General features: G+C 41.5%; 2 protein-coding genes across 2 annotated transcripts; one reads left to right on the top strand and one right to left on the bottom strand.

Moving 5' to 3' along the window:
• Positions 1-3493: 3493 nt before the first annotated feature.
• Positions 3494-21223, top strand: LOC139412404 (low choriolytic enzyme-like). Its single transcript, XM_071159209.1, has 10 exons — positions 3494-3544; positions 3643-3733; positions 5699-5705; positions 13510-13584; positions 13679-13825; positions 13930-14047; positions 14825-15003; positions 20520-20601; positions 20786-20939; positions 21161-21223. Exons 2-10 carry the CDS (start codon positions 3656-3658, stop codon positions 21221-21223), a joined length of 903 nt encoding a protein of 300 aa, XP_071015310.1. The 5' UTR covers positions 3494-3544; positions 3643-3655.
• On the bottom strand, positions 21071-22880 carry LOC139412139 (Fas (tnfrsf6)-associated via death domain). The gene is made up of 2 exons (XM_071158949.1): positions 22535-22880; positions 21071-22098 (listed from the first exon to the last, which is right to left on the bottom strand). The coding sequence occupies exons 1-2, from the start codon at positions 22830-22832 to the stop codon at positions 21809-21811; spliced, it is 588 nt and encodes a 195-aa protein (XP_071015050.1). The 5' UTR covers positions 22833-22880; the 3' UTR covers positions 21071-21808.
• Positions 22881-24037: the final 1157 nt, after the last annotated feature.

Consider the following 24037-nt stretch of genomic DNA (forward strand, 5'->3'; position numbering starts at 1 on the left):
AAATTAGTAGTTCGAACTGTTTGGGTATGGACCTGGAAAGTATGACATTACTTTGCAGGCTCTCTCTGCAGTAGACTGCAACTCCTCCTCCTTTGGCAGTTCTATCTTGACGGAAGATGTTATAGTTGGGTATGGAAATCTCAGAATTTTTGGTGGCCTTCCTGAGCCAGGATTCAGACACGGCAAGGACATCAGGGTTAGCAGAGTGTGCTAGAGCAGTGAGTAAGACAAACTTAGGGAGGAGGCTTCTGATGTTGACATGCATGAAACCAAGGCTTTTTCGATCACAGAAGTCAACAAATGAGGGTGCCTGGGGACATGCAGGGCCTGGGTTTACCTCCACATCACCCGCGGAACAGAGAAGGAGTAGTATGAGGGTGCGGCTGAAGGCTATCAAAACTGGTCGCCTAGGGCGTTGGGGACAGAGAATAAGAGGAGCAGGTTTCTGGGCATGGTAGAATATATTCAGGGCATAATGCGCAAACAGGGGTATGGTGGGGTGCGGGTACAGCGGAGGTAAGCCCAGGCACTGGGTGATGATGAGAGAGGTTGTATCTCTGGACATGCTGGTTGTAATGGGTGAGGTCACCGCATGTGTGGGGGGTGGGACAAAGGAGGTAACAGGGGTATAAAGAGTGGAACTAGGGGCTCCATTGTAAACTAAAACAATGATAACTAACCTGCACAACAGTATACAAGGCATATTGACATATGAGAGAGGCATACAGCGAGGCATACAGTAATCACAGGTGTTGAATTGGGAGAGCTAGCTAAAACAGTAGGTGAGACAACAGCTAATCAGCTAGCACAACAACAGCAGGTAGAATGGCGATTGATTAGGCAGAGAGGGTCGGATTAACTACACACAGAGCCTAAGTGCGGCTGGGGCCGACAGATAAAACATAAACAAGCAGAATGGATTACCGTGATTAATGGACAGTCCAGCATGCATCAGCTATGTAGCCAAGTGATCAGTGTCCAAGGGGCAGCGGTGGATGGGGCAGGGAAGCTGGACTGGCGAGTGTTATCCAGGTTAGAAAACTAACAATGACCAAATAGCTTGTAGCCAGTTAGCTGGTTAGCTTCTGGAGGTTCTTGAGTGTGTTCTAAAAATGTAAAGATAATAGCGGTTCCGTATCACATTGGGTGAGGCAGGTTACCGGAAGGTATAAACAAATTAGAAATCGAAAAGGGATAGAAAGTAAATATGGGTTCAGTGAGTGTTTGGGACGCGGCGATTCAGACGGTTAGCAGGCCTGTGCTAACAAGCTAACAGTTAGTAGACGGTGCTAAACACGGTAGCAGTTAGCGGACCGGGCTAAACAAGCTAGCAGTTAGCAGGCCGAATTTGCAAGCAAGGAGATAGCAAGGGCTAGAGAGTTAGCCTTTGGGGACGTCGCGATGGGGGTATCTGTTTATTCCTCTTCATGCAGTGACATCGATGGACCGGTCGTGGGTCTGGATATTGTAGCCCAGGAGCTCAAAATGTTCCGTTTGCGATGGGAATCCGGGGATGAAAAATAAAATAAAATAATAAATAGGTCCGTTATGCCCTGGTTAGAGTCGCGTTGTTCGAACTGGCGAGAGCTTTCCGAGCTAAAGGTTAGCTGATGACCGGTTAGCTGAAGACCGCTAGCAATGTTTTGCTGAAGCTGGTAGTTCGTTGGCTAGCTTCAGTTGAGGGGTTCCAGGTCCGAAGTAAATATAAATACTTTAGGAAAAATAGCTACGTTGGGTGAGGCGGGTTGCAGGAGAGTATTTAGAAGAAGTTGAGGTTCAGCAAAAAGTTTTAAAGATATGTGAAGAAAAAAACGAAAACAAACGATATATACAAGGGACACTACACGACAATACGTCCTACTGCTACGCCATTACAAAGAAAGTACCTATAAAAAACACATTAATTCCCCTCACCCTCTATGTTTTGTCATGCTGACATTAATTGACCAGTTGGAATAGTTCTTTCAAAGAATTCACACATTTCACCCTTAAAATTATTACACTGGACTATGACAACCAACCACTGAGAAAACCCAACCCCTGAGAAAACCAACCCAGGTCAAGCCTAACCCAAAGAGTAAACAACAAAAGAAAGTTTTTCAAGTTCTGTCTGTATCAGATCAGCAGTGTAGTTCTGATCACAGGAGCGAAGGGCCTTAATCAAAGTGTCTGTTTTGGCCTCAGCTTTCTGCATTTTTTGCCAATCCTTCAAAAGCTCCAACACTTGCTCCTCCAGGTCATTAGGGTGCTTCTGTGCGATATGGTCCAGTTTGGCCTCTGGCAGGCCAAGTTTACGGCTATGCTTGCCACCTTCTTTAAGGTTGTCAGTGATTACTTTGGTTGCAATGTTGCAAAGTTTTTCTAGAAAAAAGAGAAGGTACCAACAATGTAAATGTACTGTATATCACCACCACAAAAAAAATAATATTTCAGAGACATTCTTCATAAATTAATACAATTATATGTTCCCTCTTTGTGTTTTCTTTTATTTTACAGGTGCTTTATTTACACGGGCAAACATTTACTGTATGTGAGATCAAAAGGAAAGATTATCTCTCATAGTGGTTGTGAAAGGGTTCCATAATAGCAACTCCCACACCCACAGACAGAAAATCCTTTATTACGCAGGATAAAGGAAATGAACCATTGTTCTGTTACTTTTGCATTTTGGAAGACTGAAGCAATGACATGAGGGGAGGAGATTACAATCACTGTAGAGGGAGTGTCCAGTACAGTCAAGGATGGTAGCCTATTTGTTTTCCCAACTACTTAAGTCTATTTGTGAAACACCTCTTATGATTGTGTCGGTTGCCCTTCTATGACCTTGCTGGAAACCGTTACAATCTTATCCAGTGTGTTCTTGCACACATTCAAATGACTAAACCAGGCCACCTTAGAGAGAAATAAAGTTTAACAAACCCAACAATAAGGATATAGCAAGCTACTTCTAGCCCCATCCATAGGCCTACCGTATAAGAGACAACATTTGATTACGCTATGTGCACAAGAGTAATGTAACATCTATGTTGAATGAGAGAACACGCTGACACCTAATGGAGCGTGTGGGCTGCCAACAAAGGCTTTCACAGCAGCAGATATTACATCATAGGATTTCACAGTGCGTTATTGGAGCAGCCTTTTGGAGATTGCCAACATGTTGTGTATTTAAATATAAGTTGTATTCTGTTCAATGAGAAAATTACGAAAAAGATCCAACAACTTTCTGAGAAAAAAAACAACCGTACACCTCAAAGTATAACTACTATTTCGGAATATGAAAAAAGGCACCTGGTTTGAAGTCCTCAAGGTCGAACATAGGAACACAAAAAGTTGACATCCACACCTCACACATGTCACGTTTCACACCGGTTTCAAGGATTTCCTGCAGAATTCCCACCTAATGTCCTCAACTGTCAGCCTATTTTTGTGCTCATATTCCCTTATCTGGGGGTCCGTTATTTACGTGTATATATGCCTGAGGACAAAGTATAAAAAAACAACCCTAACTACTGCTATTTCACTCATACTTTCTCGGAGCTCTGAGGTAAGCAATGTGTTATGTATTGTGTGAGTGAGCTTCAATGACTAACATTATGTCTTTGTTTTAATGATTTTCCCTATGTGGTTGTATTTATCCTACAGTCCTTTTGCTGCCATGTTTGTGTTCAAGTTCACTGTGGGTCTCCTGGCTCTGATGTTGGTGTCCTCTGCTTGGGCTGAGGAACTGACTGAGGTGAGTGACACAGGATACGAAGCTACCATGCCATAAGAATGACTGCTTTGCTAAACGATCGAACAGTCAATGCATATCCAAAGTAACACTGGGACCTACTGGGACCCAAGGAACACAGACCTACTGGGACCCAGAGAATGGCAGTATTTTTGTTAAATGCATTTGAAATACGTACAGTATTTCCATTACCTTTGAGTATTTTGTAATATACAGTGTCTTCGGAAAGTATTCAGACCCAATTACTTTTTTCCCTTTTTATTACGTTACAGCCTTATTCTAAAATTGATTAAATACTATTTTCTCAGCAATCTACAAACAATACCCCATAATGACAAAGCGAAAACAGGTTTTTAGAAATTTTCGAAGATTTTCCAAGACACGATTGTGTTGAGGCACAGATCTGGGGAAGGGTACCAAAAACGTTCTGCAGCATTGAAGGTCCCTAAGAACACAGTGGCCTCCATCATTCTTAAATGTAAGAAGTTTGTAACCACCAAGATTCTTCCTAGAGTTGCCCACGCCCGGCCAAACTGAGCAATCAGGGAAGAAGGGGCTTGATCAGGGAGGTGACCAAGAACCCGATGGTCACTCTGACAGAGCTTTAGAGTTTCTCTGTGAAGATGGGAGAACCTTCCAGAAAGACAACCATCTCTGCAGCACTCCACCAATTTGTAATTTTTATTTCACCTTTATTTAGCTAGTTGTTCTCTTGTTCTCAAGCTAGTTGAGAACAAGTTCTCATTTACAACTGCGACCTGGCCAAGATAAATCAAAGCAGTGCAACACAAACAACACAGAGTTACACATGGAATAAACAAGCGTACAGTCAATAACACAATAGAAAAAAAAGAAAGTCTATATACAGTGTGTGCAAATGGCGTGAGGAGGCAAGGCAATAAATAGGCCATAGTAGCAAAGTAATTACAATTTAGCAGAATAACACTGGAGTGATAGATGAGCAGATGATGATGTGCAAGTAGTGATACTGGCGTGCAAAAGAGCAGAAAAGTAAATAAAAACAATATGGGGATGAAGTAGGTAGATTGGGTGGGCTATTTACAGATGGACTATGTACAGCTGCAGTGATCGGTTAGCTGCTCAGATAGCCGATGTTTAAAGTTAGTGAGGGAAATGTAAGTCTCAGGCCTTTATGGTAGAGTGGCCAGACGCAACTCCTCAGTAAAAGGCACCTGACAGCCCACTTGGAGTTTGCCAAAAGGCACCTAAAGCTTCTCAGACCATGAGAAATAAGATTCTCCTGTCTGATGAAACCAAGATTGAACCCTTTGGCTTTAATGCCATGCGTCACATCTGGAGGAAACCTGGCACCATCCCTACGGCGAAGGGTGGTGGTGGCAGCATCATGCTGTGGGGATGTTTTTCAGCAGCAAGGACTGTGAGACTTGTCAGGATCGAGGCAAAGATGAACTTAGCAAAGTACAGAGAGATCCTTGATGAAAACATGCTCCAGAGAGCTCAGGACCTCAGACGAGGGTGAATGTTCACCTTCCAACAGGACAATAACCCTAAGCACACAGCTAGGACAATGCAGGAGTGGCTTTGGGACAAGTCTCTGAATGTCCTTGAGTGGCCAAGCCAGAGTCTGAACTTGAACCCGGTCGAACATCTCTGGAGAAACCTGAAAACCTGAGCTTGAGAGGATCTACGGAGAAGAATGGGAGAAACTCCCCAAATACAGGTGTGCCAAGCTTGCAGCGTCATACCCAACAAGACTCGAGGCTGTAATCACTGCCAAAGGCACTTTAACAAAATACTGAGTCTGAAGGGTCTGAATGGGTCTGAAATCTTACGTAAATGTGATTTTTCAGTTGATACATTTTTTTATTTGCAAAAAAGACATGTTTTTGCTTTGTCATTATGGGGTATTGTGTGTAGATTGATGAGTAAAAAAAATATTTCATCCATTTTAGAATATGGCTGTAATGTAACGAAATGTGGAAAAAGTCAAAGGGTTTGAATACTTTCCGAAGGCACTGTATATTTCATTTACCTGAACAATCCAATGTATTTTGTAACAAAATACTTTTGAGAGCTACCATTTTTATTTAAAAAAAGCCAAAATACTTTTCTATAAAAATTGTTTTTGTAGTGGTTCACAATTTAGTGACCCCCTTTCAGCCTGCGTTGGTATCCGAAGTCTGATCCCCGCAAACCGGGACCATTTACAGAACATTATCTTAAAATTCCTATTAGATTCTAGTTAGGGTTTTATCTAACATTAGCATGATAACATCCCAAAAACATTAAAATAATGCTTTTGATAATTTAAAAAATATTTTTTTATGTTTTAAATCAAATGTCCTTGGAATGCTCTAACATTCACTAAAATATTGTGCACAACATCTGTAACATCAATGACAAAACATTCCCCAAAATGTCTCATTAGGTTTCCAGGTAATCTAATAACACTATGTTCCAGTAAGGTTTTTCCAGCAAACAAAATTTGGTTCTGTAAAAGTTCCCAGAACATTTGTTAGGCCACGGCAAATAACACAAAAACTGTACAGTCGTGCTGATGATTAAACACTGGTTGTATAAAACATTCACCTGATGTTGCAAGAATGTTCTACGAACACATTTTGTACGTTATTTAATGGTTCCCAGAATGTTTCATTAGCTTGTGGTGACAGTCTGGTGGGAACATTGTGGGGACATCACAAAAAATATGTTTCCAAAACATAATAAACTGTCCAGTTGTGGGAATAATTTTACCATGTATATTTTAGTGCAAATAACATTCACCTGATTTTACAAGAAAGGGGCTTTACTTGGCTCATCGTGCTCTAGTGACTCATTGTGGCCGGCCAGGCGCCTGCAGGCTGACCCAGGTCGTCAGTTGAACGGTGTATCCTCCTACACATTGATGCGGCTGACTTCCGGGTTAAGCGGAAGAAGCACGGTTAGTTGAGAAGCACGGTTAGTTGAGTCATGTTTCAGAGGAACCATGACTCAGCCTTCACCTCCCGAGCCGTTGGAGAGTTGCAGCGATGAGACAAAATGGAAAAAGGGGGTAAAAATATTTTAAAAAATTGACAAAAGAAATCCTAAACATATCTCTTTAGGTTGTGGGAATAATGTGAAGTTGTGACAGGAGATAGGTTCCCAAATCACAAAAACTGTCTAGTTGTGCGAGTCATTCTACAATGTTCATTTTAGTGCAAAAAACATTCCCCTGGTGTTACAAGAATGTTTCCGGAACACATTTAGTCTGTTCTTTAAAGGTTTCCAGAATATATCTTTAGGTTGTGGGAACAGTCTGGTCGGAACATTATGGGAACATCACAAAATATATGCACCCAAAACACAAAAACGGTTCAGTTGTGCAGATGATTATAGAATGTTTATTTTAGGGAGACGCTGTAACGGAGGAGTGTAAATGCTTTTTTTTAGGCTGGATCATGTTGTTGTATGTTTTAATTATGTAATGTATTGATTATTGCTGCCTCCTTGGCCAGGTCTCTCTTGAAAAAGAGACTCTGGGTCTCAATGGGCTTTTCCTGGTTAAATAAAGGTTACATTTTTTTTTAAAGGGTGCAAAAAAACATTCACCTGATGTTACAAGAACGTTCCCAGAACAAATCATGTGTAGCTATAACAAGAGATAGGTTCCCAAAACACAAAATATGCTCAGTTGTGATGACATTCATACAATGTAGAAGTTATTTTGCATAGGATATTACGCTAATGTTGTAAAACTGTTAACAGAACACTTGGTCTAAGTTATTTAAAAGTTTGCAGAAGATTTAATTAAGTTATGGGACTTGTCTGGGATGTTGCAAAAATATGATTGTGCTATTCACAAAGGTTGCACGAACATTACCACAATGTTCCACAATTTTCAAACAAGTCATGCCGTTTTTATGATGTTCATAGCATATTTGTTTTAGGTTTAACATAATATTCTATTGATGTTCACGCAATATATATTTGACTTTGTCTCGGATGTCTTCAGAACATTTAGAAAATGTTATATTTACCACTGCATTCTCAGCATTAAAATTTGTAGCTCCTTAAAGCATGTTGGAATATCAGTGGTGTAAAGTACTTAAGTAAAAATACTTTAAAGTACTACTTAAGTAGTTTTTTGGGGCATCTATACATCACTTGACTATTTATATTTTTTGACAACTTTTACATTTACTCCAATACATTCCCAAAGAAAATAACGTACTTTTTACTCCTTACATTTTCCCTGACACCCAAAAGTACTTGTTACATTTTGAATGCTTAGCAGGGCAGGAATTCACATATCAAGAAAACACACATAGTCATGCCTACTGCCTCCCTACTCATTAAACACAAATGCTTTGTTGGTAAATTATGTCTGAGTGTTGAACTGTGCCCTTGGCTATCCGTAAATATAAAAACTTGAACATCACAGCATCTCAGTGCAAGATGTGCCACTACAGTCCCAGATTCAAATCCAGGTTGTATCACATCCGGCTGTGATTGGGAGTCCCATAGGAAGGCAGACAATCGGCCCAGTGTCGTCTGGGGTAGGCCGTCATTGTAAATAAGAATTTGTCTCAACTGACTTGCCTATATATACATTTTTTACATCATACAAACACAATCATATTTTTTGCACATATGTTGACAATCTACACATGTGAGGTTTCTTTCCCAAGCCAGGTCTTTCAGCCTCTGCACCACCAGGGAAGGTCTCTTACATCTTCTTTTTCAGTATATAGCCATGGCAATATGTGACCCGTTTCAGGAAACTATGTGTATGTCGCGTGTAACTACTTCACAGGAGAGGCATTTGAACTTAATATATATATTTTCTTTTTTAATCAAAATGCATTTTTTGGCAAACTTGTATGCCATCTGTAAATAAGAATAAAATTGTTAAATTACGAGCCTAGTTAGTTTAGCTCCGGAAAAAGACTGGAACCTTCCCGCTAGTCATGATTGGCTGAGATAATAGCTGGGCTGGACATGCCGAAAGATGAGTTTGGATTGGTGGTCAGCCTCAAGCCACTGGCAGGCTGCCAACTGCCTAGCCAGTTGTAGCTCAATCTTGGGTGCAATGATCATGTTCCCGCACTGGCTGACTGTGTGGAGGCTCATTGTTTTTTTCATTAGCCTACATGCTACACTAGTAAAGATATAAATTATACAGCTGTTGGCTATATTAGCTACGACTTACCGTTCTTTGTGCAGCTTCAAATGTCAAACAAAGTTGGAAATTGTTGGCCTCCATCTGTAATTTTCTTCCCGCATGTTTTGCAAGGTGCAATCCGTTTTGTTGTTGATACAGCGTCGTCTTTATATCCAAAAATAATAATTTGGGGTATCATCTTTCCAAGGGCTCCATCTGAATTCACCCGCCGACGTTCCTCTGCACTGCCACACGCAACTTTTTCTCAGCTGGCACAATTTGATTGGCTGCTGTCCGATTCAAACTGTAACCCGTTAAGAGTTGATGCGCCGCACACTTTTTAAAAATAGCATTATTTATAATATTTGGGCTTGGGGAGGGTATCAAGTCAGGTCGAGTCAAAAGGCTCAAGTCCAAGTTAAGTCACGAGTCATTGGTGTTAAAGTCAAAGTCGAGATGCAAGTCATGTCACGTCCAAGTCCAAGTCATGTGACTCGAGTCCACACCTCTGGTAATTAGCACTGGCAGACACAGAACACCACACGGGCATGATGACAAACGTTAGTGGAAAATAAACATTAAAAAAAATAATATTGCCAAGAGAAGTTTCTGAGATTATTGTGTTGGTCGTTCGAAGTAAACAATTATCCACGTTTGTGGGCACCCCCATCTATCTAGCAGGTGGTATCTGCATTCACTATGAATGCTAGACTGTGTGGTACACAATGAGCAGAAGATACAGAAGAAATTGTAACTTCCCGATTCTACCAGAGAAATGTAGAACTGATACATATCAACATATCAACTTTCCCACAGTACATTTTTTTAAATGCTGTGCCATTATGCAGAATTTTTATTGAATTACCTTTTAACTTGTAGGGATGAGCACTCTCGAATGTCTTATTTATAGGCTACCCTGAGTTCCTTTGTTTCATATTTCTATCATATTAAATATTAGCCACTGTCAATATCGATTCTCTGTAGGCCTAACCACGCATATTCAACTGCCAATTTACTGTTAGTTCCCTTCAGCTGTATTGCCCACATTATCATTCAATTTAATTACATTGTTTGGTTTAACTTGATTTGTTTCATTGCTGAGGACCATTATAACAGTTGATAATATAAAAAAAGGCATGTTGTCTAATGAAATCATTTTCGAGCAGAGCGCAGACCAAGCCGTAACAGTTTGAACCCTACTCATGGTGCAATACTTGCCCTTGTCATCACACAGTACCATGGTTAGTGTAGGCAATAGACAAGGGTATAGCCTTCTATTGTACACTATTATCCCTATTATAATTCTATGTACACTAACCTTCCAACCAGGGGTTGGAACCGGTTCAGGGAACAGAACAGAAAACCGTAACAGAAAGACATTTTCAGAGGAACAGAATCACAACCTGGAATGCAAGTGATCTACAGTTGTGACCAAAAGTTTTGAGAATGACACAAATATTCATTTCCACAAAGTTTGCTGCTTCAGTGTCTTTAGATATTTTTTACTATGGAATATTGAAGTATAATTACAAGCATTTCATAAGTGTCAAAGGCTTTTATTGACAATTACATGAAGTTGATGCAAAGAGTCAATATTTGCATTGTTGACCCTTCTTTTTCAAGACCTCTGCAATCCGCCCTGGCATGCTGTCAATTAACTTCTAGGCCACATCCTGACTGATGGCAGCCCATTCTTGCATAATCAATACTTGGAGTTTGTCAGAATTTGTGGGGTTTTGTTTGTCCACCTGCCTCCTGAGGATTGACCACAAGTTCTCAATGGGATTAAGGTCTGGGGAGTTTCCTGGCCATGGACCCAAAATATCGATGTTTTGTTCTCTGAGCTACTTAGTTATCACTTTTGCCTTATGGCAAGGTGCTCCATCATGCTGGAAAAGGCCTTGTTCGTCACCAAACTGTTCCTGGATGGTTGGGAGAAGTTGCTCTCGGAGGATGTGTTGGTACCATTCTTTATTCATGGCTGTGTTCTTAGGCAAAATTGTGAGTGAGCCCACTCCCTTGGCTGAGAAGCAACCCCACACATGAATGGTCTCAGGATGCTTTACTGTTGACATGACACAGGACTGATGGTAGCGCTCACCTTGTCTTCTCCAAACAAGCTTTTTTCCGGATGCCCCAAACAATCAGAACGGGGATTCATCAGAGAAAATGACTTTACCAGAGTCTTCAGCAGTCCAATCCCTGTACCTTTTGCAGAATATCAGTCTGTCCCTGATGTTTATCCTGGAGAGAAGTGGCTTCTTTGCTGCCCTTCTTGACACCAGGCCATCCTCCAAAAGTCTTCACTTCACTGTGCGTTCAGATGCACCCACACCTGCCTGCTGCCATTCCTGAGCAAGCTCTGTACTGGTGGTGCCCCGATCCCGCAGCTGAATCAACTTTAGGAGACGGTCCTGGCGCTTCCTGGAATTTCTAAGGAACCCTGAAGCCTTCTTCACAACAATTGAACCGCTCTCCTTGAAGTTCTTGATGATACGATAAATGGTTGATTTAGGTGCAATCTTACTGGCAGCAATATCCTTGCCTGTGAAGCCCTTTTTGTGCAAAGCAATGATGACGGCACGTGTTTCCTTGCAGGTAACCATGGATGACAGAGGAAGAACAATGATTCCAAGCACCACCTTCTTTTTGAAGCTTCCAGTCTGTTATTCGAACTCAATCAGCATGAAATTGATCTTAAACCTTGTCATCATCAACACTTACACCTGTGTTAACGAGAGAATCACTGACATGATGTCAGTGGGTCCTTTTGTGGCAGGGCTGAAATGCTGTGGAAATGTTGTTCATTTGCATGGCAAAGAGGGACTTTGCAATGAATTGCAATTCATCTGATCACTCTTCATAACATTCTGGAGTATATGCAAATTGCCATCATACAAACTGAGGCAGCAGACTTTGTGAAAATTAATATTTGTGTCATTCTCAAAACTTTTGGCCACAACTGTATACTGTTTTGGAACAAAACCATTATTTTAAAAGCATGGAAAACAGATAATAGTGTTATTAAAATCTATTTTTTCCAGTCCCACAAAAAACACAACAAAGCTTCCATGCAAAGCCCTTACTCTTGTCACTCAAAAACGTATTCCATTGTCTGCCTACCAGCTGAAAATCTTTGCCAGTGGGTGTGTGTGTAGGCTACCTTCCCCTCCCCCTCTGAAGCATAGGCTACTGTAGCCTAGTGACATTACAAGTGTGATTCAGAAATTAGGGAGAGAGATATTTAATTAGAGAAGAATGGATTTACTTTTTTAATGCTAGTTAAGGATACTATCGTTATCAATTTTCATATATATATATATAATAATATATATATATATATATAATATTTCATACCTCCTCCACCCTCTCTTGCTCTCTCCCAACCTACAAAATTGCAGCCGCATCTCACACCCTACACTTGTCTGTCCAATGCATGTAAACAACTATAGCTTACCCACTCCAGCAAGCTGCTCTATCCGCACTGATTGGTGGAGAAATATAATGTTGAGCTAAATGTAAAACTATACATACTTCAGAGGTTTGAAAAGGAACAGAAACTAATCATATAAACCATTATATTTTTGGGGTTCAAACGGTTTCCTAACTTTATTTTGCTGGTCGGAACGTATAAAGACTGAATGCTTAAAGTAAACATCCCAGACAACTCCCATAACTTAATTAAATATTCCAAGAACATTTAAAGAACAGGTGTTCTGTCAACATTCCTACAACCTTATAGGAATGTCTTGTGCAATCTAACTTAAACATTGCATGAATATCATCACAACTGAGTATATTTTGTAATGTACCCACACTGTTCCCACAACCTGATTAAATGTTCAGGCAACCTTTAAAGAGCTCAGAAAAGCTGTCCTGTTAACATCCTTGCAACATCAAAGGAATGTTTTGTGCACCCTGATATGAACATGATCTGAATGTCAGCACAGGTGCAAAAGAACATATCTTTTGTGATGTTCCAAAAATCTTCTCACCAGACTGTACACACAACCTAATAAAACATTCTGGGAACCTTTACACAACAGACAAAATGCGTTCTAGGAACGTTCTGGCAACCTCAGGTGAGTGATTTCTACAAGCATTCTATAATTATCAGCGGGATGTCTGTTAAATGGCCAAAATGTTCATGTTGACGTAGAAATGAACACTTGCAAAGCATACCTAGTATTATTCTTATGAGCGTTGCCCGGAAACAAGGCCAATACAAATACGGTTTGCTTTTCAGTTGTTCATTTGTACATTTACATTCGAATTATTTAGCGGACACTCTTATGCAGAGCGACTTGCAGGTAGTGGATTGAACTAAGGCAGATAAAAAAACACAATCACAGTCACAGCAAGTAAAACATTTCTGTAACCATTAAGGGGCTACTTGCTAAAATAATGCAAACGTTTGTTTGTTGTAATATATTCATGCTGTGTGTTCTTTATAAAGTTCATACACTTTACATTCATTTCATTTGTATTCTACTTTGTCATTGTCTGTCTTATTTCATGTTGTTCCCCCGAAGTCTAAAGGTGAGATGAACTAAAACTATTTTGGCACCAGCACACATTTCCAACCATATGACAAATATTAACAATGTCATGTCATGATTTAGCAGACTTAACGGATCCGATGTTCTTTTTACAGAGAATGTTGCTGAGGAAGACACGTCGACTGAGCTCTCTGTTGGTGAGCTGCTGGCCAGAGCCAACAGGGATCTCAGTAAGTTGGCACTATGTTCAATGCTCATGGATTAAAGAGCTTTTTTTTTTTACTAACCCTCAGAGTAACCTGTTCTACGTGTTCTATTCTCAAGCCCCCGAAGCCGATGAGCCTACTCTGATGGGAGACATTGCCATGCCATTGGAGAAGAACGCTGACCCATGCACCGCCCGCGGATGTCTGTGGCAAAAGTACAGTGACGGAAACATCTGGGTGCCCTACGTCATTGCCAACCACTTCTGTAAGTGTTCACTTTCGTGTACATTTCATTTCATATGTTGAGATATTGCACAAGCGATGCAACACTTTCACTATCGGTTGTTGTTAATTTGATCTCTACAACAGCATCTCGCGAAGTAGCCATCATCCTGCGGGGTCTTGACTCCTTCGCCGAAACCACCTGCATCCGCTTCTTCCAGCGCCAGAATGAGAGGGACTACCTGAGCATTGAGAATCGCAGCGGGTGAGCCTGAATTTAAATAACATCGTTAAACAATTAGAATATTAAATCATCACATTATTCATTAAATTTCCCTTTGAGGATCATCCATACAATAATTGTTTTTGCAAACATGCCCGTTTCCTTTATCCTTCATGATTTACCTTTATCTTTCATTAGCCTGAAGTTTTCTGAACGTTATGCTGCGTTCATAACCAAGTGGGAAGTGGAGACGACAAAACCTTATTTATAAAAAGCAATCTATGAATATGGTTTTTGAACACTATAATTCGTTTACAAGCACGATAGCTGCACTTTTAGTTTATGGTTTACACAAGTTGTTGGCCATTAGCCAATCAGGGTTTCTCAACGAGTTCAAAGCCTGTAAATGCATCCAACTGGTATTCATGACCTCACAACTGGTAAATTCCCACCTCCCACTTGCTTATGAACGCAGCATTACTGAACTGACTACATACATAATTAGGATATTTTCTGACATTGGATTTAATGGTCTGCCTTGATCCTAGAATTTCTGCCTAGAATTTCAATAACATCCTTAAACAATTATAATGTCACATCAACACATAGTTCATGAAATTTCCCTTTGAAGATCATAATCCATACAATTTTTGGTTTTGCAAACCTGCACTGTCAGGTGATCCCCACCACCATTCATCTCTTATGAACCCATTACCCTGAGGTTTCCTAAAACCTTTACAATAAACTAGATGATTAGGGAAGGCCCTATTTCTGGCATTGGATTGGGGCACCTTGACCCTCCTCTGCTCTTCTTCCCAGGTGCTACTCTTATGTTGGCCGTCTGGGTTATGCCCAGACTGTGTCCCTGGCCCGTCAGGGCTGCCTGTACCACAGCACCGTCCAGCATGAGCTCCTCCACGCCCTGGGCTTTAACCATGAGCAGACCCGCAGCGACCGTGACAACCACATCCGTGTCGTCTGGGAGAACATCATTGATGGTTTGATTCCATGCCTTTATTCTGTTTCCCTTTCACTGACATTCATTTCTAATGATAAGAAATGGAGTGCCTCTATCTCACTGATAAGTCTAACAATAGACACTGGGGTTTTCAATGTGTGACTTCATTGGGGTTGCACATGACTTGTCAGTATGCCTACTTTTACTTTTTGTTTGTCCAGCTGTAACATTAGTGTAATCTATTGACTCCAAATTTGAGGCCTATAGATGATATTACAGTTGTTGTTCATTTCTGTTTAGTACACAGGTAGCTGCTGAAGTCGTGTCACCACACTGCCAGGTCTCTGACCTTCTCCTTATAGTCTCACATCATTATCTGTGATCAAGCCTTTCAAATGAACAGTCTTTCGCTGTCTGTGATCAGGCCTTTCCCATGACCAGCCTTTCAAAGCACTTCATGGCTACAGACATGAGTGATATGTGTCAGTAGTCATTTAGGCAGGTTATCTTGGTGTTCTTGGTCACAGGGACTATGCTGGTCTGTTTGAAACATGTAGGTATTACAGAAAATGTCAGTGAAGACACTTGCCAGTTGGTCAGCGCATGCTCCGAGTACACGTCCTGGTTATCCCTCTGGCACCGCAACCTTGTGAATGTTGACCTGTTTAAAGCTCTTACTCATATCGGCTATGGAGAGCGTGATCACACCGCCAGTACACTCTTAGGAAAAAAGGTGCAATCTAGAATCTAAAAGGGTTCTTCGGCTGTCCCCATAGGAGAACCCTTTGAAGAACCTTTTTTGGTTCCAGGCAGAACCCTTTTCACAGAGGGTTCTACATGGAACCCAAAAGAGTTCTACCTGGAACCAAAAAGGGTTCTCCAATGGGGATAGCTGAAGAACCCTTTTTTCTAAGAGTTCAGTTCTTAAAGTAGTACTCAGGAGCCAAAAGTGGGACCCGAAAATTGCATCCTATTTCACATATGTGCAGATATGTGCACCACGTCATATCTCTCTCTCTCTCACCCCCCCTTGTGTCCACTGAGCTGTTGTGCAGCCCTGCAACCTCATTGGATAATGGTGGGCAGGCCACTGAAGCTCAAATTTGGCCTGTTGTAAATAATAATGGTAATGTATTCAATCATTTTCTTTGTTATTGTTTCGCCGTAATACTACTAGCCACCTAGCAATTTGGCTTCAGCTATCCCAGATAGGTTCCCAATCTCAACCGCAAAGAAAGACATGAACTTAAGGATACTTTAGTGAATTTACGAGGCATTCAAGACAAGACATTGCGAGATACAAATTACCAAGACATGCGCATCGTTCTTTCTGCTTGCCCCCTTCCGCTCTCCCTCATGCTGGTTCACCTGCTCTTTCGCTTTGCTAATGATGGGAGCGTGTGTTCAGTCTTCGTCTGTTGCATGTAGAATATCCTAGCCTATTAATTACTGATTTCGATTTTAGATTCTTCAAAGTAGCCGCCCTTTGCGTTGATGACAGCTTTGTACACTCTTGGCATTCTTTCAACCAGTTTCATGAGGTAGTCACCTGGAATGCATTTCAATTAACAGGTGTGCCTTGTTAAAAGTTCAGTTGTGGAATTTCTTTCCTTCTTGAGACATATGAGCCAATCTGTTGTGTTGTGACAAGGTAGGGGTGGTATACAGAAGATAGCCCTATTGGGTAAAAGACCAAGTCCGTAATATGGCAAGAACAGCTCAAATAAGCAAAGAGAAACATCAGTCCATCATTACTTTAAGACATCAAGGACAGTCAATCCGGGAAAATTTCAAGAACTTTGAAAGCTTCTTCAAGTGCAGACGCAAAAACCATTAAATGATGAAACAAGCTCTCATGAGGACCGCCACAGGAAAGGAAGTTACCTCTACTGCAATATATAAGTTTCATGTGTGCGTGCTCAGTCCCCTCCTGTACTCCCTGTTCACCCACGACTGCATGGCCAGGCACGACTCCAACACCATCATTAAGTTTGCAGACGACACAACAGTAGGCCTGATCACCTACAATGACGAGACAGCCTATAGGGAGGAGGTTAGAGACCTGGCCGGGTGGTGCCAGAATAACAACCTATCCCTCAACGTAACCAAGACTAAGGAGATGATTGTGGACTACAGGAAAAGGAGGACCCAGTGCCTGACATCCAGGACCTCTACACTGGCGGTGTCAGAGGAAGAAAAATTGACCCCAGCCACCCCAGTCATAGACTGTTCTCTCTACTACCGCATGGGAAGCAGTACCAGAGTGCCAAGTCTAGGAAAAAAACAGTTTTTACCCCCAAGCCATTAGACTCCTGAACAGGTAATCAAATGGCTACCCAGACTATTTGCATTGTGTCCCCCCCCCCACAACCCCTCTTTTACGCTGCTGCTACTCTGTTTATCATATATGCACAGTCAGTTTAACTATACATTCATGTACATTTGGGGCAAAAAAGTATTTAGTCAGCCACCAATTGTGCAAGTTCTCCGACTTAAAAAGATGAGAGAGGCCTGTAATTTTCATCATAGGTACACTTCAACTATGACAGACACAATTAGAAAAAAAATCCAGAAAATCACATTGTAGGATTTTTTATGAATTTATTTGCAAATTATGGTGGAAAATAAGTATTTGGTCAATAACAAAAGTTTATCTCAATACTTTGTTATATACCCTTTGTTGGCAATGACAGAGGTCAAACGTTTTCTGTAAGTCTTCACAAGGTTTTCACACATTGTTGCTGATATTTTGGCCCATTCCTCCATGCAGATCTCCTCTAGAGCAGTGATGTTTTGGGGCTGTTGCTGGGCAACACAGACTTTCAACTCCCTCCAAAGATTTTCTATGGGGTTGAGACTGGCTAGGCCACTCCAAGACCTTGAAATGCTTCTTACGAAGCCACTCCTTCGTTGCCCGGGCGGTGCGTTTGGGATCATTGTCATGCTGAAAAACACAGCCACGTTTCATCTTCAATGCCCTTGCTGATGGAAGGAGGTTTTCACTCAAAATCTCACGATACATGGCCCCATTCATTCTTTCCTTTACACAGATCAGTCGTCCTGGTCCCTTTGCAGAAAAACAGCCCCATGTGTTGTTCTCACCGTCAAACATGGAGGAGGTGGTGTGATGGTGTGGGGTGTGCTTTGCTGGTGACACTGTCAGTGATTTATTTAGAATTTATTTGAGGGACACTTAACCAGCATGGCTACCACAGCATTCTGCAGCGATACGCCATCCCATCCGGTTTGCGCATAGTGGGACTATCATTTGTTTTTCAACAGGACAATGACACAACACACCTCCAGGCTGTGTAAGGGCTATTTGACCAATAATGAGAGTGATGGAGTGCTGCATCAGATGACCTGGCCTCCACAATCACCCGACCTCAACCCAATTGAGATGGTTTGGGATGAGTTGAACCGCAGAGTGAAGGAAAAGCAGCCAACAAGTGCTCAGCATATGTAGGAACTCCTTCAAGACTGTTGGAAAAGCATTTATCATGAAGCTGGTTGAGATTAATGCAAAGAGTGTGCAAAGCTGTCATCAAGGCAAAGGGTGGCTACTTTGAAGAATCTAAAATATAACATGTATTTTGATTTGTTTAACACTTGTTTGGGTCACTACATGTTTCCATATGTTTTATTTCATAGTGTTGATGTCTTCACTATTATTCTACAATGTATAAAATAGTAAAAATAAAGAAAACCCCTTGAATGAGTAGTGTCCAATCATTTTACTGGTACTGCACATGTAGGTAGGGGTAAAGTGACTATGCATGCATAATAGATAATGAACAGTGAGTAGCAGCAGTGTAAAAAAAATGGTGGGGGTCAATGCAAATAGTCCAGGTAGCCATTTGATTGGCTGTTCAGCAGTCTTATTGCTTGGGGGTAGAAGCTGTTCAGAAGCCTTTTGGACCTCGACTTGGCGTTTCTGTACTGCTTACCGTGCGGTAGCAAAGAGAACAGTCTATGACTAGGGTGGCTGGAGCTCCGAAAAACACTTCATTGCTGATGAAACATACTCCAAAAAGAAACGAGGGATTATTAGACTACTTATCTTCATCAACAACTTTGATCCTTTTTGCCACTTCCCTCTTTATCTGCTGACAAGATAACCACTCTGACCTACAGTGGGATGGGCCAGAGTCCAAATTTCCATTCAGGCATGCTGATTGGCTGAAAGGAATGTTCCTTTTCAACAAATGAGGGGATTCAATTAAGCTAGCCCGGGTTGCACCAGGCTATGGCCAGTCACGTTACTGGATGAAGCCGGTCGGGGAGGCCAGAGAGGAAGAGAAGAGTTCTCCTGCATGTGGCGAGTTCTTGTATGGAGGTCAATGAGAGTGTCGAATTTGGTTAACAAAAAATGTAATTTCTTATTTGCTATGCTTGGCTTATTTGATCAAGTAGAAGTTGTGTAATGTTTAGGTTGTTATTAGTGTAATGATATACGTAGGACACATGACATCCTGGCAACTTTGAGAAAAAACCCTTTATATCACACTTGTATCTACCTTCTCATTGGCTAGAATGGCAGCCTGGTCTCATAGACTAGGCGTAACATAGTAAATGCAAATCAGGGACACTCAAGTTAGTATGATATGTTGTGTTTGGTATGGTTACATAAGATAGAAGGTACTTCATGCAAATACGAAAAGAGGGTGTTTGGTCGGGTGGATGGGGTGGGTGTGTTTGAATCTCCTCACGGACAACTTTAGCATTTTAGCAACATTTCAACTACTTACTAATATTTAGCTAATTTGCAACTTCTTAGCATGTTAGCTACCCCGTCCCCTAACCTTAACCCTTTTAGCTAACCCCTTTCCTAACCTTAACCCTTTAATCTAACTCCTGAATTTAGCCTTAACCCTAACTTCAAATCCCTAGCGGAGCTAGAGTTAAGAGTGGCCAATGGAGTAGCCTATCTGGTCAATATAATGGATAATCGGTGGGGAGGCGTGACCTGCTGAAATCTAACCATAATCTGAGCCTCTTGACTTATTGTCAACAAGGCAGCATGATGCATCGTTCAGAAACATAGGCCTAGGTCTCTTTTCCATAAAATATATGTTTGACTTGTCAAACTAGTTTTCATTGGGAAGGCAGATCTCGGCCTCTATTCAATCTGTGTAGCTGAAGCATAATAGATTGATTGATAGAAATGTTATGGTAATTTCCGATTGAGCCGACATATGTGAATCCAGTCTCCGCTAACACAGGAATATTGCCTTTACATTTAAATTATGCTGTAATGCTGAACTTCCGCAATACGGACTGAATAGAGCTCAAAACGTTTTTACTAAAAGCAATCACATTTGCATGTTAAAACACAGAATCCTACATTACTCCACGTGCTTAACATGCTTCACTTTTGATTTGATCCCAAAACGCCATTGGCCAGAGTAGAGGCAGCCCGTTTCCAAAATGAATGCAATCACTTTAGACCTGGGCACCAGGGCCATCTTAATCAAATCCCCTCACTGACCTTACTCATGAAGTAGATTGAAACACAGCCTACCAACTCTGTGAACATTTTGTCTTGTGTTTTTCCAGAGTATAAGTACGCATTCGAAAAGATTGCCACCCTGAACCAGGGAACTTCCTATGACTACAACTCTGTCATGCAGTACCACAGGTCAGCTATGATGTCTTTATAATCATTACAAATATGTCTGGAGTGGACACCTATTGTATTGCAAGTGCTAATACACCATCCATCCCTGTGAGCTTTCATTCAGCCCAAGCGATATTGCACCTTCAGCAGTGACATTGTTGAGTAGGCCTAAATTGTGCTGCATTGTGATTTGGTGTGGTTACAGGTACGCCTTCTCCAAGAACAACCGCCCCACCATGGAGCCCATCCCCGACAGCAACGTGTCTTTCGGCGAGGCCACTCAGATGAGCAAGAACGACATCGACAGGCTGAACAGGCTGTATGGCTGCTGTGAGTACTGTCACACTGAACAACTTACTGTACTTGGGTTTGGATGATTCAATCTAGGCCAAGGCTGCTGGAATGGATCATACATCCTCGTTACAACCTCCTGGATGCCTCTTCCCCAGAGCTAATATAGCTTAATAGAGCTTAATAACTGTGACAATTGTGACATTGATGGTGGGAGGATATATTACAATGGACATAGCTTTATGTGCATGATTAAATAATCAACAAAATTATAATTTCCCCCCAACAGAAACAGTTGGATACCTGTGGTCTCACTTCCGATGGACTCAAGATCATTCCGCTGAAGGAGTAAGAGTGGTAAAGGTGGAGTACCACCTCTAGTGGTAGAACTGTTAGAATGTAATTTGCCTCAAAACATCAAGACTGCAACCTCTAATAAATCACAATAAACATCTGATCAACTGAAATCAAAAGCTTAATCTGTATTGATCCTTCCTTTCAATACAGTTCTCCAAATATAAGTATTCCAATGCTTTAAACAAGTATTACATAAGTAGACAATTATTTTTTACCAGCTTGAGGGAAAGACTTCTTTCAACAAAATTGTACTAATCTCAACAGTGGATACATCAATGTCAAATTTGAATGCACATTATCTATACAATTTCATAATATCCATAGTTCAATCAAGTTTCTCCCAAATTCCCTTACAGTACGTAGCAGGAATGTATGTACCCAGAGTGCACTGGGCTACTCTGTATAAAACTATACTGGTCCATGAGAATACTGGTATACCAATATTGCAAACAAATTGTGGTGATTTACTGAATCTTATAAAAGTACCAACATCACTCGGAAAGCAATGCATATATAATCCATTGAGTAAATAACAAAATAACAGAGGCCTGAGAAGAGATGAATGTTGTTTGTCACACTTTCACTGTCTACCATTGGCTTTACGTTTTTCAAGTTCTGTCTGTATCAGATCAGCAGTGTAGTTCTGATCACAGGAGCGAAGGGCCTTAATCAAAGTGTCTGTTTTGGCCTCAGATTTCTGCATTTTCCGCCATTCCTTCAAAAGCTCCACCACTTGCTCCTCCAGGTCATTAGGGTGCTTCTGTGCGATATGATCCAGTTTGGCCTCTGGCAGACCAAGTTTACGGCCATATGCTCGCCACCTCCTTCCAAGGTTGTCAGTGATCACTTTGGTTGCAATGTCAAGTTTTGCTGGGAAGAGAGAAGATGCCATGGAATGTAAATAAGTCTCCTACAAAAGTCATATTTCCAACACACTGCACTATATACAGTAAGCTATACATTATCTGAGGCATACAGTTGCATTTTATATTTGCCCTCAGAGGAAATATTCTATTTACACTGGCAAACATTTACTGTATGGGAGATCATGTCAGAAAGATAGTGACAATGTAGCCTAATATCTTTCATAGCAATTGTGACAGGGTTCCCCAAATAACATGAAGTCATGTTCTCTGAAATATTCTTACATTCAACAATATATAGGGCACTTCCCTCTGTAGAATGACTAAGCAACACCTCCCTTTTAACTATTGAAACAGGCGTCGCAGCCCAAGAAAAAAATGGCCTATGCTTTGTCAACATTTTGCCATCAATATTCGGGAGTGGGGATAACCACTTAATTTACCTTGCTCCTCATCGTTAGGAAGATCATTCGGTGATCCAGCATATTGACTTTCACAGTTGGTAATTTTGTCTGCAAGATCTAGGCGACCAATGTCTTTCAAAAGCGAAACTAGAAATACCGTGTTGTCAGGTCCAAGTTTATTTCTTTCCATTAAACCCGTGAAAAGTTGTAAACCACTGGTCATCTTCTCGAGACGATTTTTCCCTATTTCTTTAATACAAAGGAACTTCATTTTCTCCAATTGATCACCAACAAGTTCACCTGAAATCTTCAGCAACAAGCTGTTAAATGCGCTCATCTTGGCTGTAGTGGAACCAAGTAACTTCCTCACACACGACAGCCCGTCTTCTTTGGGATTGGGTTGGCGGATCGCATTCAACTTTCAAGGCGTATACATCGCCACCTACTGTACTGGATTGGGAGGCCAGGCACGGCCAAACTACATTACATTTTCTTCATTAGTCCCGTTCCTCTAAGAAAGTGAAATAGACCCCTAGACACCACTTCCCTCCTCTCGTCTCCCCCCACTACACCACCCGAACATGCCTCTCTAACCCTGTCACACAAACTCTCTGTCTACCTCATTTCGGTAAACACTCATCACACATACCCGTTTCATGTCTCCCTATCATCCACAAGGTGGCATTCAAACTTGTGTGCCCAAACCGTAGTCTACTCCACACAACTTAATCTCTCCTCCATCCCATACTCCCCACCTCTTCCTTTACCGACCAATGCATGGCAAAAAATTGCCTCCCTCTACTACTAGCATCGCACTCCCTTTGACAAAGATTGAGCCCTTTTTCCAGGATCAAGGACTTGATTTCTCTGCGGGGCCCTGCGGGACCTGAATATCTACCCCCTCTCCTCACAGCACTCTTAGCCACCACATCGGCCTTCTCATTACCCTCCACCCCCACATGGCTGGGAACACAACAAAAGATGACCGTCACTCCCATCCTCTCCAATCCCATTGACAGCACTATCTCCTCAAACATGTCTCCCAAATTCAACTTGCACTTCTTCACACTACCCAACACTGCAGCTGAATCAGAGTGGACCACCACTGTGTGGTTTCACCTCCTCCATCCATCTCAAACCTACAATCATGGCCATCATCTCTATCGTATCCACTGACACAATCAGTTAACCGCTTACATACTCCAACATTAAAATCTGGGATATATACCCAAGCCCCCACCCTTCCAGTCACTGGATCCTTTGAACCATCTGTATATATTCTTAAATACAAATAAAACTGATTCTCTCTACATCTCTCCTCACACCTTCTCATGTCCCCACCCCATTCTCTTCTGGCCTGTCACGTCCCCATAGGCCCTCTGCTTACCCCCTCCTCGCTACACACACACACACGACAGCCCTTGCCAATGTTTCGCTTTTGATGAACACTAGTGGCGCTTTTGTTCCATGTTCAGGGTGAAAACATTGTATTGCTAACGTGAGGCATCAATTATATAAAGAACACATGACACGCATACATAC

The sequence above is a fragment of the Oncorhynchus clarkii genome, chromosome 6 (genome assembly GCF_045791955.1).
Source record: "Oncorhynchus clarkii lewisi isolate Uvic-CL-2024 chromosome 6, UVic_Ocla_1.0, whole genome shotgun sequence".
NCBI lineage: Eukaryota > Metazoa > Chordata > Actinopteri > Salmoniformes > Salmonidae > Oncorhynchus > Oncorhynchus clarkii.